Raw genomic sequence first — 15,301 nt, forward strand, 5'->3', positions numbered from 1 at the left:
TGTGTACTACAACAATCTGGGCTAGAAATCGCCTGTTGCCTTGGGATCTTACTAAATCACATATATAGAACTTGTGCAACATGACATCATCCTAGTTTCACACCTGGTCTGTAGCAAATGTTGCTGCTTTACTGGCTGTTCAGATGAGGCAAACAGGAAGAAGGCAGGACTTAACTAAAAATGAGACTTGCATGAACAGCTAACACTTCACGATCCAGTAACACACAGAGACATAACGCGTCTATAAATGTATTACATAATGTAGTGCTTCAAAAGAGAAATATGATGCCTGTACAAACTTTTATGCAAAGATTGCAGTCTCATTCACATATCAAATATATTAATCTCAAGTGAGCTGCAATTAAAAGATTGTTGGTGGCTTCTGGATTGAACAGTGGAGGCATTACTGCAGTTCATCTGAGGTCAAGTGCAGTCATGCAACCTGACAAAAGCAGAAACTGAATATGCACGTTTGCAGTACATTTATTTCCTTCCGACTTAAAACGTATGACTTTTATTTTTTATGTAGTTATTTTATACAAGCTTTACATAAATGTAATATTTAAGGATCAGGTATTAATGGTATTTCTAATATTTAAAAATGGACTGTGCACTTAGGACAGTACACAGAATTTTCGTAGCTCCTTGCATGGAATTTTAATTCAAAATCAATTTATTTACTTGCTATTTTGTTTTGTCACATTTAATGTAATAAATACATCACATGTCCTACTCACAAACTACTTTAAATCAATATTAATTGAATTAATATTGATTATTACATTAACAATTGCAACGCATGTTTTACAAAAAAAATTCTGCTCCATTTTGTTAAATCTTACGTTGACCTCGTGAAAAAAAGTCCCGATCCATTAACATCCAACTTTAATTAAACCTTCATAAGCCTTAAAACTTTTAAAAACGTTGCCTGTCCATCCCATATCTCACAGCTAAACTGTCCTGCCAGAGGACTCCATTTTGTTACATTTTGTCTATGCCCCAAGCTCAAAGACCTACCCACCAATCAGCGCTCAGTTAAAACTATCCGTCGTTCAATCAGAACATTGACAATTTTAAAAGCTAGTTCCTACAGCCAATCAGAGAGCTTCCCGCCCTCACGGACGCTGGTAGGTTAAGCGAAGACAGAGGGAGGAACAAACTCAGAGCGGGGGACTAGTGTTTTTAAAAATATAGTCTTTATCTTATGAAATTTGACTGCTAAACTGTGGTGATTATTAACCCTTTACCATCGATCGAAGGTAAGAATTTCTATATTATTTACTTTGCGTTTTAATGTTTTAGAATGTCTTTGTTGTGACTGCGTAGTTGACGGTGCAGAAGTAGATCGGCGGACTGCAGTTGTAACGTTAACGTACTTCATGAAGTGAATATCACGTTACCGTATGAGAACCTGGCCAGATGTATTTGTATCTAACGCGTGAGGTTTAGAAGATCTTACATTGCAGTTGTATTTAAATAATTGACACATATACCGATACCATGGTGTTTGAAGTGTAATAACAACCTTATTTACAACCGGTTCGTTATACAGGAAACTTAGGCACGGCGCGCTTTTATTGTCTTTTGACACAAGTCATTTGTTGTATCATCCAGATTAGATTGCGCATTCATTTTGAGACACTTTAACGGTTAACCTTTGTTAGTCGAATATTCAACCTTTTGATTTCATAGTTTGCTTTTAATAAGAAAGTGCAAGCAATTCGCAGCCCGACGTTGCGCAAAATGCAATACAGTGGTCGTATAATTCTGACGCTTTGACCGCAAATGTAAATAATTTCAACAGTTGTTAGAAACATTTGCCGCTTTCTGTATTTATTGGCGGTGTATTTGATGTAACCGTATAACTTATATGAACCTCTGCCGCACGCTGACACACAATGGTTTGAATACATGACGTTTTCCCTCCATTGCGGTGTCACTATTTTGCATTGTTAAAGGAGCAGCTTGTGATCCTAATTTTTAAGTATCCTCATCACATGAAAGAACACAGTAAATAAATAAAACAATATATATGTTTTAAACGAACTTTTTGTTTAATGTGCCAGAGTATATCTTCACTTTATCTTCAGCCAGGCAAAGTTAACGCATTCTGTTGCGTTGGGTCTTACATATTGTTAAAGTGTCATAAACGTTATAAGTGCGTGGAGTAAAGTTAATTTAAACACCATATATTTTTAGCTTGAGTGGCTGGCACTGGTAGTAAAGCGCGCGTGTCGTCGTGTTTCCTCTCATTTGCATAACAAGGGTTCATATGCCCCGCCCCTCACAATCTTTCAGTTTAAATCTTTTGCTCTTTGGTTTCTCATAACCCACTAGATGCACATGGGATTAAGCCGGTGCTGGATTTTAACTCGAGGTTGTTGGGTGTGTGTCAGTGAGCGTATTAGATCAAGAATGTGTGGAGTGTGTTTAACTGGACTTGAGTTTTTGAGTGTGTTTTATGGGCTTTTCTTTACATAATGGTTTCAATATGACTGTTTGGATGTTTCTTATGGTATAGCTTGAATGCTACGTTTTACTAGATTCTACATAACTTTTGTATTTACTGTGTTTGTTATAGTTACTATGTTCCTGCACTTGCCAAATAGCCAAAAAGCCTTTAACGTGTTTTACAACTATTTCTTCGCAAGCATTTTTACACATCTGTGATTAACATTATTTAGAGGTACTCGTTTGTGATTATGTTTTCAATAAATAGACAGTGAACGTCTACAATATTCAAAGTTTGTATTATCTGTGTGGTACTAGAATCCCCCTCTCGAAGGCTATTGAGGGTACAACAAAAGCTCTAGTGCAGAGAGTACAGTGTGAGGATGCATAGTGCAATTCAGACCATCAGCACTTTTTAGAGAAACGCTGCTGTCATCACGCTGATATATCTTCACATGAGCTTCCTTCACCTCTGAACCTACAAATTATGAATTGAAAATCTTTACCCGTACATTTTTTTTTCAAAAGTTTGTTGATGAGAACATTTCCAAATGTTATGTAGTCCTGGTTGCTAGTTATATAAAAGCAACCTTATTTTGCATTGTTGTACTAACTGATCTAAATCCAGTTTGATGTTGATGACGTGTGTGGAGCTTGTAGACCTTTTGACATGTTAAATTGTTTCGTAGGTAAATGAGGATGCCGGCTACAAGGTTTCAAACTGGAGAGACTGTAATGGGCCGCTGGCCTGGCAGTAACCTCTATTATGAGGTCAAGGTGCTAAATTATGACAGCAAGAGTCGACTCTACACCGTCATCTACAAAGATGGTACTGAGCTGGAGCTGAAGGAGTCTGACATTACGGTATTGAACCCCAGTCCTGTGTATGAACCTAAACACTGAATTGATTGATTTAGGCCTATTTAAGGATGCTGTTTTTGATCGTTATCAATAAAATCGTTACTTTGGAATTTTACGGTTCTATCTGCGTCCTGATTCCTGAAAAGTTTTTGCATCTGCACATGTAAATATGTAGATAAAACCTTTTTGTTTTCGAAAAAGTCCCAAAATGTACACAATGTAAAGAAAAAACCTCACATAATGTAATAAGTTGTCACAGAATAAAAATGTGTGAACAACTCAGTTTTGAAAATGTCATATAGAACCTTATAATTCCAAGGCATCAAGTTTTTCTTTTTAACCCTAAACCTTTTTGTTTTTGTCTAGGTATAAATGACATTTAATCACAAATTTGATTGAATGTGGTCTATGACATTTTGACCCCACTGACTGTACATCAATTTGGCACTTTTTTGTATTTCAGAGTATGACGATGTTTAAACAAGGCAGTACACGCTCTCGGTCCAGATCTCGTTCCCGGTCACCGGCACGCACTCGTCGCAGCTCTCGTTCTCCAGCCAGGACGTCCCGCCGATCTTCCTCTCGCACCGCAGAGTTGCAGAGAGAAAAACTCAAAGAAGTTCTGGAGGTCCGACTCACACCTGTGGTAGGGAATTGTCTGCTATGACAGGCAGCAAAAATCATACTTGTCATTTAAAATCTACAATCGTTGTAACCATAAAAATTTGAATTGAATTATTTTGAGTATTTTCCCTTTGTGAAGTTCACCCCACGTGTCTCATCATTTTTAGGCAATTCCACACGAAAACAATAGCAACAGTAAACATGAGAAGAAAGAGGAAAATGAGAAGAAAGAGGAAAATAATACAGCTACAAAAGTCATTGAGGTAAGAGAGTACATTACAGATTTCCGCATTAGTTATATTTTAATCACTGGCGACACAAGGACATTTTGGTCATAATCTTACAACCAATTTATTGTCTGTACTTAGATACACTGGAAACAGGTCTTGTAAAGGTTGGAATGTCATGATGTGTGCATGTTGTGCCTCCCATGTGCGACAGAAGCCTGTTAGTTTTGCACACAAAGCTAAAGGCTTTAATCAGATCCTCACGTTTTTCAGCATGTTTCACCTCATGGAACAACTGAATGGGCTTTACAATGCATGACCAGATTAATTCGGTCATGTAAAAATAATTATTTTGTGACTTTGAATGAAACTTGAATGAGTTTATAACATGGATGCACAAATACTCTTTAATACTATTGTTACTGTTTTAAGTTGGTTAGCACTAATAAAACTGCACTAATAAAATAAGTATTGAATATAAAGTTTAGTGACGAACAATAAATAAAATATATGTTCTATGCTCTGAACTCATTGTATTGTTCGCTATAGCTGCAGAAGACGGAGACTGAATCTGAGAACCAAACAGGTGGACGCTACAATCTGCGGCGCAGGAAGGACCAGGGCGACGGCAAACCTGTAGAAGAGGAGACGAAGGAGGAGACATTGGTGCAGGCTAAACCGCCAGCTGCCGTCAAAACAACTGATCTGGAGTTTGGAGGAAGAGTTGGTGAGTCTTATCAACAAATGGATGTAAAGAACATCAATAAATGCAATAAATCATAGAATGTAATATTACAAACATGAACTTTTGTGTTCAGGTGTGTTCTTCTTGATGTTACTTCTGCCTGTGGCTGTGTTAGCTCTGCTCATTCTCAGTGGGCAGAAGGATGCCAGTCTTCAGGACTTCCCTCTTCAAATCCCTCCACTTCAGTCTCTCTGGGACTGGCAGGTCTTTGGCATCGTCCTGCTCTGGCTTCTCTTCCAGGCCGTCCTCGCCCTGCTCCCTGTCGGAAAGGTACCGTCCACAATCACATGACACCCCGTGACCTGACTTAAGACACATGACCACTCCAGTTTCTGCTTTGCCTGTTATCTGGAATGAAGCAGGTTAAATTAGATTCATGACTAGAGATGGTTTACAGACTCTCTAGAAAACATCTTTTGTTTTTTTCATTACGGTGTATATTGTTTACTATAACAATATATGAAACACACTATATTTTAAATGTATTCATCCATTAGGAAGGACACTTGGGGGGTTACATGTAGTTTATGCTTATCTTTGTGTCCATCAGGTCGTTGAGGGAATGCCTCTCAAAAACGGGGAAACATTGAAATACAGGATTAATGGTCAGTCATTTATTTATTTTTGCAACTTTGCCTGTTGCCATGGAGATGTATGTGTGTTATGGAATTTTTATTGAGTGACCTGTGATGGGGTCTCGTCTCAGGTTTCTATGCACTGGTCCTCACGGCTGTGGTAGTGGGTGTTGCTGTTTACCAGGAAGTGGATCTCAGCTACATCCATGCTCACTTCCTGCAGTTCTACACCTCTGCCTTGGTCATCGTCACTCTTCTCAGCATTTACCTGTTCATCTGCTCGTGCTGGGCCTCCGAAAGTAACCTCGCTCCTGGAGGAAACTCTGGTAAGCAGAGAATTTTTACAGTCCAGCTGGGTGTTAACATGGGCAGGGCTTAGCGGCTTTGGCATCGTGCCATCATTTTGTATCATGGGTCTAAAGATTTTAGCTGTGTTTATTGAATGTCTATTATGAATGTTTTTATTATTTTTAGGTTATATCATCTATGACTTCTTCATGGGCAGAGAGCTGAATCCTCGTATCAAAAGCTTTGATATCAAATTCTTCTGTGAAATGCGCCCAGGTCTGATTGGTTGGGTGAGTATTGTTCATTTTGTTTTAAATTAGCCAGTCAATGTTCCAGCAGTCTTGATAGGTTAGACGGATGTTGTAATGGCTCCCTCTTGTGGTCATCTTTCAAACATAAAGAAAATGTGCTGAATGCTACATTACTGTTTGTTTTTACATATTGAAAAAGCACTGATATCGCTTGTTTTCATAGGTATTGATTAACTTTGCTATGTTGCTCGCTGAGATGAAGCACCAGAATCTAGAAAATCCATCTCCAGCTATGCTTCTGGTCAATGGTTTCCAGCTTCTTTGGGTTGTTGATGGTATTTGGCATGAGGTAATATTTCCCAAATCAAACATACACCATTTTATTGTTTTTACTATATAGAAACCATGAACTGACTGTGATTCAACTGTTCTTTGTTTTAGGAGAAGCTTCTGACTATGATGGATATAGTGTATGATGGCTTTGGATTTATGTTGACATTTGGAGATCTGGCTTTTGTTCCCTTCACATTCACCTGTCAGGCTTACTATCTAGTCAGTCATCCCAATGACCTTTCTGTGTTCTGGATCGCCACACTCATCGCCATGAATGGTCAGTCCTTGGCTTTTTTTCTCTCTCGCTTTGATATAAAACTTTCAACTTGAATTATTTACCTTGTATTAAAATCTAACAGGAGTTGGATACTACATCTTCCGGAAAGCCAACTCTCAGAAATTCGTCTTTAGAAAAAATCCGTCTCACCCAGCAGTGTTGCGTAAGTGTTCTGAAGTGGGTGCAAAAAAATTAATAAAACATGAATGATTATTTTAGTTTTAAAAGGATTTATACTGTGATGTATCTTTTCAGACTTGAAGGCTATTCCTACTGCAACTGGAAAGAGTCTTATAGTGTCTGGTCTTTGGGGATTTGTCCGTCATCCTAATTACCTTGGTGATATCATTATGGGTTTAGCCTGGTCTCTACCATGCGGTGAGTGTGGGCCTGTGACAAATACGTACATCTTTACACATATAACATGTACATAAAGTGTGGGGGAAGTATTATTAAAGTAGAATTTAATGCTCCAAATAGATCACATACACATGCACTTGTATGAATCTCTAATCTAATGTCTAATCTTTCCCATAGGTTTCAACCATGTGATTCCTTACTTTTATCTTATTTACTTGATCACTCTTCTGGTGCATCGTAATGCACGAGACGAGCGTCAGTGCAGGAAAAAGTACGGTTCTGCATGGGAAGAGTACTGCAAAGCTGTCCCGTACCGCATTTTTCCAGGGATTTACTAACCACTTATGGACTCAACCTGTTCTGGACACCCGGGGTAAAACAAATCCTCAGGAGGACACTGAACATTAGACAGAGTCGTTCACTGCTAGCAGCTTGCCATTTTGTTTTTGAAACAATTAATTTTTAAAGCAATTTTTAAATCTGAATTTTGCCTTGTCACAAAACGTTTACGGATTGTGGACACTGCCCCGGTTCCAGAGTTTGACCTCCATTTTAAGATGTATATTGTTGTACAGATGTGTTTTTCTACTCGACAGATTGTTTTGCCTTATTCATAACTTCAGAACATAACTTGCCATCTCATCTTATATACACATTTGAAGAATCTGATTGGCTGTTTACCGCTGGCAATTTGTGTAATGCTTTTTGAATTGTGTATGATGGGATTTTATTTTTCATTGTGTATGTATAGTAAGAAGAGGTGTTATGTTTTTTTCTCAGGACCTGAGATTTGTGAAGAAACTATATTTTCTTAATTTCTGTACGTATTTAAAACAAAATCTTAGGTTTGATTTGCATTTTAGGCATTATGCACTGTGCTAAATCCAAAGTTCACAAATTTGGCTTGGCTACCTCAGATTTCTCCAGCTCAAGACAATGTAAAAATGAAGCATTTGGGTCAGTTTTTGAAAGCGGTGGTTTCATTCACAAAGTGAAGTTTCTCTTAAAATCTATCTGAAAACAAGGATGTGCTGTGAACAAAAATCTAAAGCTAGACACCTCAAATTAAAAGGGTAGCATTTTTATTAAGGTTGTAATTTAAAATGACAATGCTTGACTGAATGTGTAATGTAAGGCTTTTCTTAACTAATATTACTATTAATTTTACTCCATAATTGTATGGACTTGGGCGGCATAATAGTTGCCTTTATAGAAGAATGTAGTAAGTGCTTATGGCTAAGAGGAGCTGTTACCTTATCACAGTACAAAGGCATTGTCAAATGTTATCTGGTTACATTTTAGAGTGTTCAGTTTGTTAAAATATTATTTGACAAGCAGTTTATGTAAAATGCCAATATTACACATTCAGAATTAAACCACTGTAGATGAAAGTCCTGGCACAAATTAAATTGTACAGACTGCAAATTATTTTATATAGGTTTTGATATTTTATAGACATGTTTAGCATGGATTCTTTCTGTAGTTGTTAGTCTATTTTGTTTTTATATTGCTCTTTTTAATTAATGTCAATAATTGCACCATTTCTCGTGGTCATGTTGCTTGTAACTAGTGAGTGTGTTATCAAAAAAAGAATTGAAACATTTTGTCAAAAAAAAGAAATGGTTTCATTTGCTTTACTTGGTCACATAGTCTTTATTTCCGCATAATTATACAAATATCTCTTAATTATCTTTGAATTTTATTTTGACATTTTCTCGGGGTATTATTTCCGTCTTCAAATGTACCTGCAAACAATGAAATATTTGCGGACAGAATGAAGAACAGGTCGAAGAAAAACTGATCAATGTCCCTTCAGAAGTATTAAATACCGTTGAGGCGTTTTCTGAATCATTTGGACAGCTCACGTCCACAGCAAATGATTTCGAGTAACGTTACACAAACTCGTTCCTTGTAGTGCCTTGTTCGCGAACGAATAACCATTTTGAGTCGAATATTCTTTTAAAGACTCATTGGCCGTTTCTCGAACGTAGGCTGAATCCTTCCTGAGCATTTATCTAGCATTACGCAAATCACAAGCCTATTACAACAATTTACGCCTAACTAAGAATAATGGTCGAATTTATAATCGTTATAATATTTGAAACAAGACCATCTTTATGACGTATGCAGCCAATGAATTTTTGTGATTCAGTCAGAATCGTTCGGAAAACTCACGACATCCACGCTTGCTAAGTTTGGAGCATACTTTGTCACCACGTAAAACGCCAAAGAAACACGTATTATTTATAATACAGAGAACGAAAAGCGCCCTGGAGGTGAATATTTACCTACAATCAGTGGGACTCAAAAAGGCAAATGTGCGGAGCCGTACAAATGCATCGGTTGTCAGCAAAAGAAACACGTGCAGCAGGTAAAACAAAGAGACAAACGCAAAGTACCAAGAAATGTATTCAAAAACACGTTATTGCTTTTAAAACCTCGGTACATGACTGTCAGTCCTTTTCTCTTCGCATCTAAACATACACGCAACGTTTGTGGCTATACATTTTAACGGTGTTTTTAAGATAATGAATGATATCACATAAGCCTTGAAGAAACAAGCGCGCGACATTGGATTTAGATCAAATGTTAAAAAGTTGGTTGTCATGAAATGTAATGTTATCGAGGACATTTGGTCCTCATGAAAAGTTAACCTGTAACTCTATTTATTCTAGAATTAGAATTTTAAAGTTTTACGTAAAATTAATATTGCATATAGGAATTTATAGTCGGTTCAATATTTGACCTGTGTTTCTCACTCCTTTATCTTAAATGTGTGCTTCACAGTGTGTGTGTCCCCCCACGGAGATAATAAACCAGACATGTGTGGGTGTGTGCGTGCGTGCGTGTCTGCGCGTCCGTGTGTGTGTGTGTGCGTGTCTGTGTGCATATTGTGTGTATGGAGTGTTTTGTGTGTGGGGTGTTTGAATCCGTGTGTGTGTGTTTTCTGTGCTTTCACTTTTTTTGTTTTTACTTTTATAACTTTAAATGTTTTGCTTATACTGTAGTCAATATGTTTCGTGTAAAGCTGCTTTGTAACAATGAAAATTGTAAAAAGCGCTATATAAATAAAATTGACTTGACTTGACTATATATGTAACTAAGCTTCAAGCTGTACAATAGGCATACTTTTCATAGAATACTATGTTACAAGGAATGTTTTGCTTTAAAGCTCTGGCACATTTTCATTGTAACTGCATAAAAATATATGACATCCCCCTTTTGCGTTTCAGAAAGAAACCCATATGGGTTTTAATCGACCGGGTGAGTAAATAACTTTTTTTGTGGGTGAGCCAGTCTAATGAATATAATAGCCTGCATTAGCAATATGCAAGCACTAGATGTCAGCAATATCATGTACCGTATTATCGCGACAGCAAGAATGTTTATTTGGGGCCGTACCTCTGCCTCATCAATGCAAATGACCAAGTGACAGATTTTATTTGCTGCCAAAGAGCAACATACGGAGATTCCATAATTCTGCCTATTGTGACGTGAATTAGTTCTGTTGTCATGCTAAATTGTTTCATTACAGACGGCATCTGTTAGGTTATATCAGTGTGTATTTTGCCTGTTAGATTTACCTGTATTCAGCAACATCAACTGTGAACAATTAATTGAGGGGAAAAAACATTTTGTAACCATGCAAAGAAACAGTTGAATATCCCGTCACACTGTGGGAAATGTGTCAGCGGAAAAACAATGTAATATTTAACTCTGTTGTTGTCCATAGATACACATGGCGAGACTACACGCTCTCTGGAGCCGAGTACATTTATCATAACTCTTCAGGGACTGATATAAAAGGTTACCATTGTTTTCTCTCATACAGAGCAAGATGGGCAATTTCAAAAGTGCCTGGAGCTATCACCCATGCATTGGGGGGACTTTATGAGGAGGGGGCGTTTAAAACCGAGACCGCATGTGACCTCTACAGCAATGGGATTGTGCCTTCAGCCGAAGTCTTTGTGCTTTTTATTTGCAGCGTGCTGAGGTTGATCGGCTCCAATTTGAGATGTATCACTGCATGGGAAATGATATATATTTGTCTATTAGAAGGCTATCAGAGTACACTGAAACTGGTGCGCAAGAAATAAAAACAGTTTGTTTTTGTTCTTACGGCATCAGAGCAGTGCTGCGCTGCGTTGAGAAATGCATTTGAGATGCAGGTTTATTTTGCAATGGTGCATGAGGCTGACAGGGGGAGGGGAAGTCACTGATGTTGAAAGACATCCACGGTGTACGTATGGCTGTTTCATAAACAGTGAGAGCAAGCGTGAAATGTGCTTTAATGGATTAGTTCACTCAAAAATAAAAATGCAGTATGTATCTGCTCACCCTGTACTCATGCTTCTGTCTGCCAATGAACACAAATGGTACATTTTTTAAGAATTACCAGTCTGTCTTTTTCTCGCTGAATGAGAAAACAGAAACACTATGAAACTGTTATAAAGGCAGTTACATCTCATGCTTCAATCTTACTGAAGTCATTTCATAGTTTTGTATGAGCAAATGATTGAAATATAACTAATTATATTAATAATGTTAAAAATCTCTTTTCATATGGGTTTGGAACTGATGAGGGTGAATGGAAGAGATTTTATTTTTGGTTGAACTACTCCTTTAAACTAATGATTCATATTAAAGGGAAAGTTTACCCCAAAAATATTTCATTAACCCATCATCGGGTTGTTCCAAACCTGTATAAATTTCTTGGTTCTGATGAACACAGAGAAAGATATTTGGAAGAATGCTTGTAATGTTGGACATTTAAGGCAGTCCTGTACGTTCAAAAATTTGTACAGAGACGTTCTCCAAAATCGATTAGAAGTTTATTATCAGATGTAAAAAGTAACAAAGCTTTGGGTTGTCAGACGATCTCCTCACTCCACCACAAGCTAACAACCCAAATTATTCAAAAACACCCATATTTATTCAGTATGTTATGTCGTTCGCATCTTCTGACTCCTCCTCTGCCTTTTAAGGAGTGCTGCTCCCTTTCCACCAATCACCGTGAACCAGGTTATCTGACTCTGTCCTTTTTCTTAGTTCCTGCAAAAAAACATCTTCTCAAAACATACATCCTGTGGTCAGTCGCTAGTTTTGAGGAATGTTCTCTAGGGACAGTTTCTTTTGGGGAGTGGTCTCCTAGAGACAGTTTCTTGTGGCCGGACAACATACCAACATTCTTAACATTCTTTTAGTAAAAAGAAAACACTCAATCATCTAATGCTTTTAATTATGTAGCGTTGTTTCTTAATCCTATGATTCATTAAAACACATCACAACTCATGATTATACTTAAAACATATGCAGTGGATTGATTCATAACATTTCTTTTCTGTGTGACTCTTTGTGTGTGTGTGTGTGTGTTGACTTAGTTAAATTTATGGTTCCAACCCCCACTTATCCTGTCTCACTCGTTTGCCACAGTAACTTTTCACTGAGTAAAATAGAAGCAATGAAAAAGCACACAGCTTAATGATTTAATGAAAGAAAACACTTATTGATTATATTGATAATTAAATCATACTTTAGATAATATTCACAGTATAAATTGGACCATTAAAATCCTCAGCAAGTGAAACATCGGACATACGTTTAGTCTTAGGGCCTCTGCTCTTCGCATTATACATGCTACCTCTAGGAGATATAATAAAGCGACACGGAGTTAGCTTTCACTGTTATGCTGATGATACTCAACTTTATATTTCCTCGAAGCCTCATGAAACACAGCAGTTCCATCGAATAATGGAATGCATAGTCGATATAAAAAACTGGATGAGTAACAACTTTTTATTACTGAACTCGGACAAAACGGAAGTGTTACTTATTGGACCGAAAACTGCTATAAGTAACAACCAAGAATACTGTTTAACTATTGACGGATGTTCCATAAAACCCTCGTCGTCAGCAAAGAATCTTGGCGTTCTATTCGATAGTAATCTGTCATTTGAGAGCCACGTCGCCAACACCTGTAAAATTGCGTTTTTCCATCTTAAGAATATATCTAAACTACGTCATATGCTGTCAATCTCAGATGCAGAGAAGTTAATTCATGCATTCATGACATCAAGACTAGATTACTGTAATGCACTGTTAGGTGGTTGCCCTGCAGGCTTATTACAAAAACTCCAATTGGTCCAAAACGCGGCAGCTCGAGTTCTTACACGTACAAAAAAGTATGAACATATTAGCCCGGTTCTGTCAACCTTGCACTGGTTACCTATAAAGCATCGCGTTAACTTTAAAATCTTGCTTATTACCTATAAAGCCTTACATGGTTTAGCTCCTCAGTACTTGAATGAACTCCTTTTGTATTACAGTCCTTCACGTGCATTACGCTCTCAGGCGTCCTGTCAGTTGGTAATACCTAGAATTTCAAAATCAAGTGCAGGTGGTAGATCCTTTTCCTATCTAGCGCCTAAACTTTGGAATAGTCTTCCCTGCACTGTCCGGGAGGCAGACACACTCTGTCAGTTTAAATCTAGACTAAAGACGCATCTTTTTAATCTTGCATACACTACTCTTCCATAATATAAATCTTCAGAGGGTTTAGGCTGCATTAGTTAGATCAACCGGAACCAAAAACACAACTGATGTACTTGTTGCATCAAAGAGTACAGAACAGTACTCTACTCTCAGCCAGTCTTGTCTCATTGTTCCAAGGTTACCACAGCGAGCAGGATGCAGTTCATGGCCTGACCTGATGGTAGAGCGGAGAATGGGAAGTGGGGACCTGACAAGAGCTGAGATGATAGAGCTGGATAAAGAAGGACGCGGTCTCTTGACATGTCTTCACCACAAAATTCAAATGCTATTAGATTATTAATGATAATCTTAAACTATAATTTATTTTATTATTAAGTTTATTTATTTTATTTAGCCTTGTTGTGCAAGTTCTCTGGAGCTTGTGCAGAGGCAGCAGCTTTTGCCAGAGGGGAACTGGAATCCCCTGGTTGGGCCTGGGTTCTCCTGAGGTTTTTTTTCTCGATTAGAGTTTTGGGTTCCTCGCCACCGTTTGCATACTGTTTTTGCACTATCTGCCTGACCGGGGGGGCTGCTTTAGAATCTTAAAGTTTTACTTAATTAATATTGCATATAGGAATTTATTATCTGTTATATTTGACCTGTGCTTCTCTCTCCTTTATCCTAAATGTGTGCTCTCACTGAGCGTGTGTGTGTGTGCGTACTTGTCTGTGTACGTACGTGTGTGTGTGTGTGTGTGTGTGTCTCTGTGTCTGTGTGTGTTGGTGCGTGTGCGTGTTGTGTGTGTGGAGTGTTTTGTGTGTGGGTGTGTCTGTCTTCTGTGTTTTCAACCTTTTCTTGTTTTTGCAGGTACAACTTTGATTGTTTTGCTTGTAGTCAATGTGTCTCATGTACAGCTGCTTTGTAACAATGAAAATTGTAAAAGCGCTATATAAATAAAGTTGAGTTGAGTTGAGTTGAGTTGAGTAGTCAAAGGTGCCCCAGAACTGTTTGCTTTCCTACATTCTTCAAAATATCTTCTTTTGTGTTCAACAGAACAAAGAAATTTACATAGAATGTCTTTCAATGGTAGTCAATGATGGCCAAGAACTGTTTGGTTACAAGCATTCTTCCAAATATCTTTCTCTGTGTTCATCAGAACAAAGACATTGATACAGATTTGGAACAACTTGAGGGTGAGTAAATGATGATAGAATTTATATTTTTGGGTGAACTGTCCCTTTAATACCGTTCCAGCCTGTGGGTCCTCCAATGACTGTTTACTTGATATTGAAATGAATAATTGTTAAAGAACATATGCAATCTTAACACCTTCCTATTAATCAGAATCACATGCTGTTTTGTCAGTTTACTGTTGTCATTTTGTCCGCTCTTCTCATTTTCTTCTCAAGCGGCTGTGTATCAGCTTTTCTCAGCTTGGAGCTAGAAAAATTATAATTATGCTTCTCCAGATGGCTTGCATATTGCGTTTCTGTTGGCGGGCCTTGAAAGAGCATTTGTCTTTATCACACAATAAAATCACAGCGAGCAGACCCGTCACACTCGGGCATTCTTAAAGAAACACTTACTGTATAATCACATTTCGGGAGGTCCATGCCTTTCCACAGCCCTCTTTCAAAGTCCCGGGGCCGCCTAAGTAAGACTGACGTTGATGATGCTAAACTGCCTCGTTTTTAAAATCCTGGCGGACAATGCCACAAAAAGCCCAAGGGAGAAAAGCCATATAAGGTTTATGTCCTTATCAGTCTTTCACGGGGCAGAATGGTTGTGGCATCGGCTTCTGTCCGCCAATCTGTTGTATTACCATGTGTGCTCTGTGA

General features: G+C 37.9%; 1 protein-coding gene across 1 annotated transcript; it reads left to right on the forward strand.

The window, feature by feature from the left end:
• Nucleotides 1-1,136: 1,136 nt before the first annotated feature.
• Nucleotides 1,137-8,625, forward strand: lbr (lamin B receptor). The gene is made up of 14 exons (XM_057352858.1): nt 1,137-1,259; nt 3,141-3,315; nt 3,776-3,958; nt 4,104-4,199; nt 4,713-4,890; nt 4,982-5,178; nt 5,459-5,513; nt 5,615-5,809; nt 5,958-6,061; nt 6,246-6,371; nt 6,464-6,632; nt 6,715-6,795; nt 6,888-7,010; nt 7,170-8,625. Exons 2-14 carry the CDS (start codon nt 3,145-3,147, stop codon nt 7,328-7,330), a joined length of 1,839 nt encoding a protein of 612 aa, XP_057208841.1. The 5' UTR covers nt 1,137-1,259; nt 3,141-3,144; the 3' UTR covers nt 7,331-8,625.
• The last annotated feature ends 6,676 nt before the right edge of the window (nt 8,626-15,301 follow it).

The sequence above is a fragment of the Triplophysa rosa genome, linkage group LG15 (genome assembly GCF_024868665.1).
Source record: "Triplophysa rosa linkage group LG15, Trosa_1v2, whole genome shotgun sequence".
NCBI classification, from domain to species: Eukaryota; Metazoa; Chordata; class Actinopteri; order Cypriniformes; family Nemacheilidae; genus Triplophysa; species Triplophysa rosa.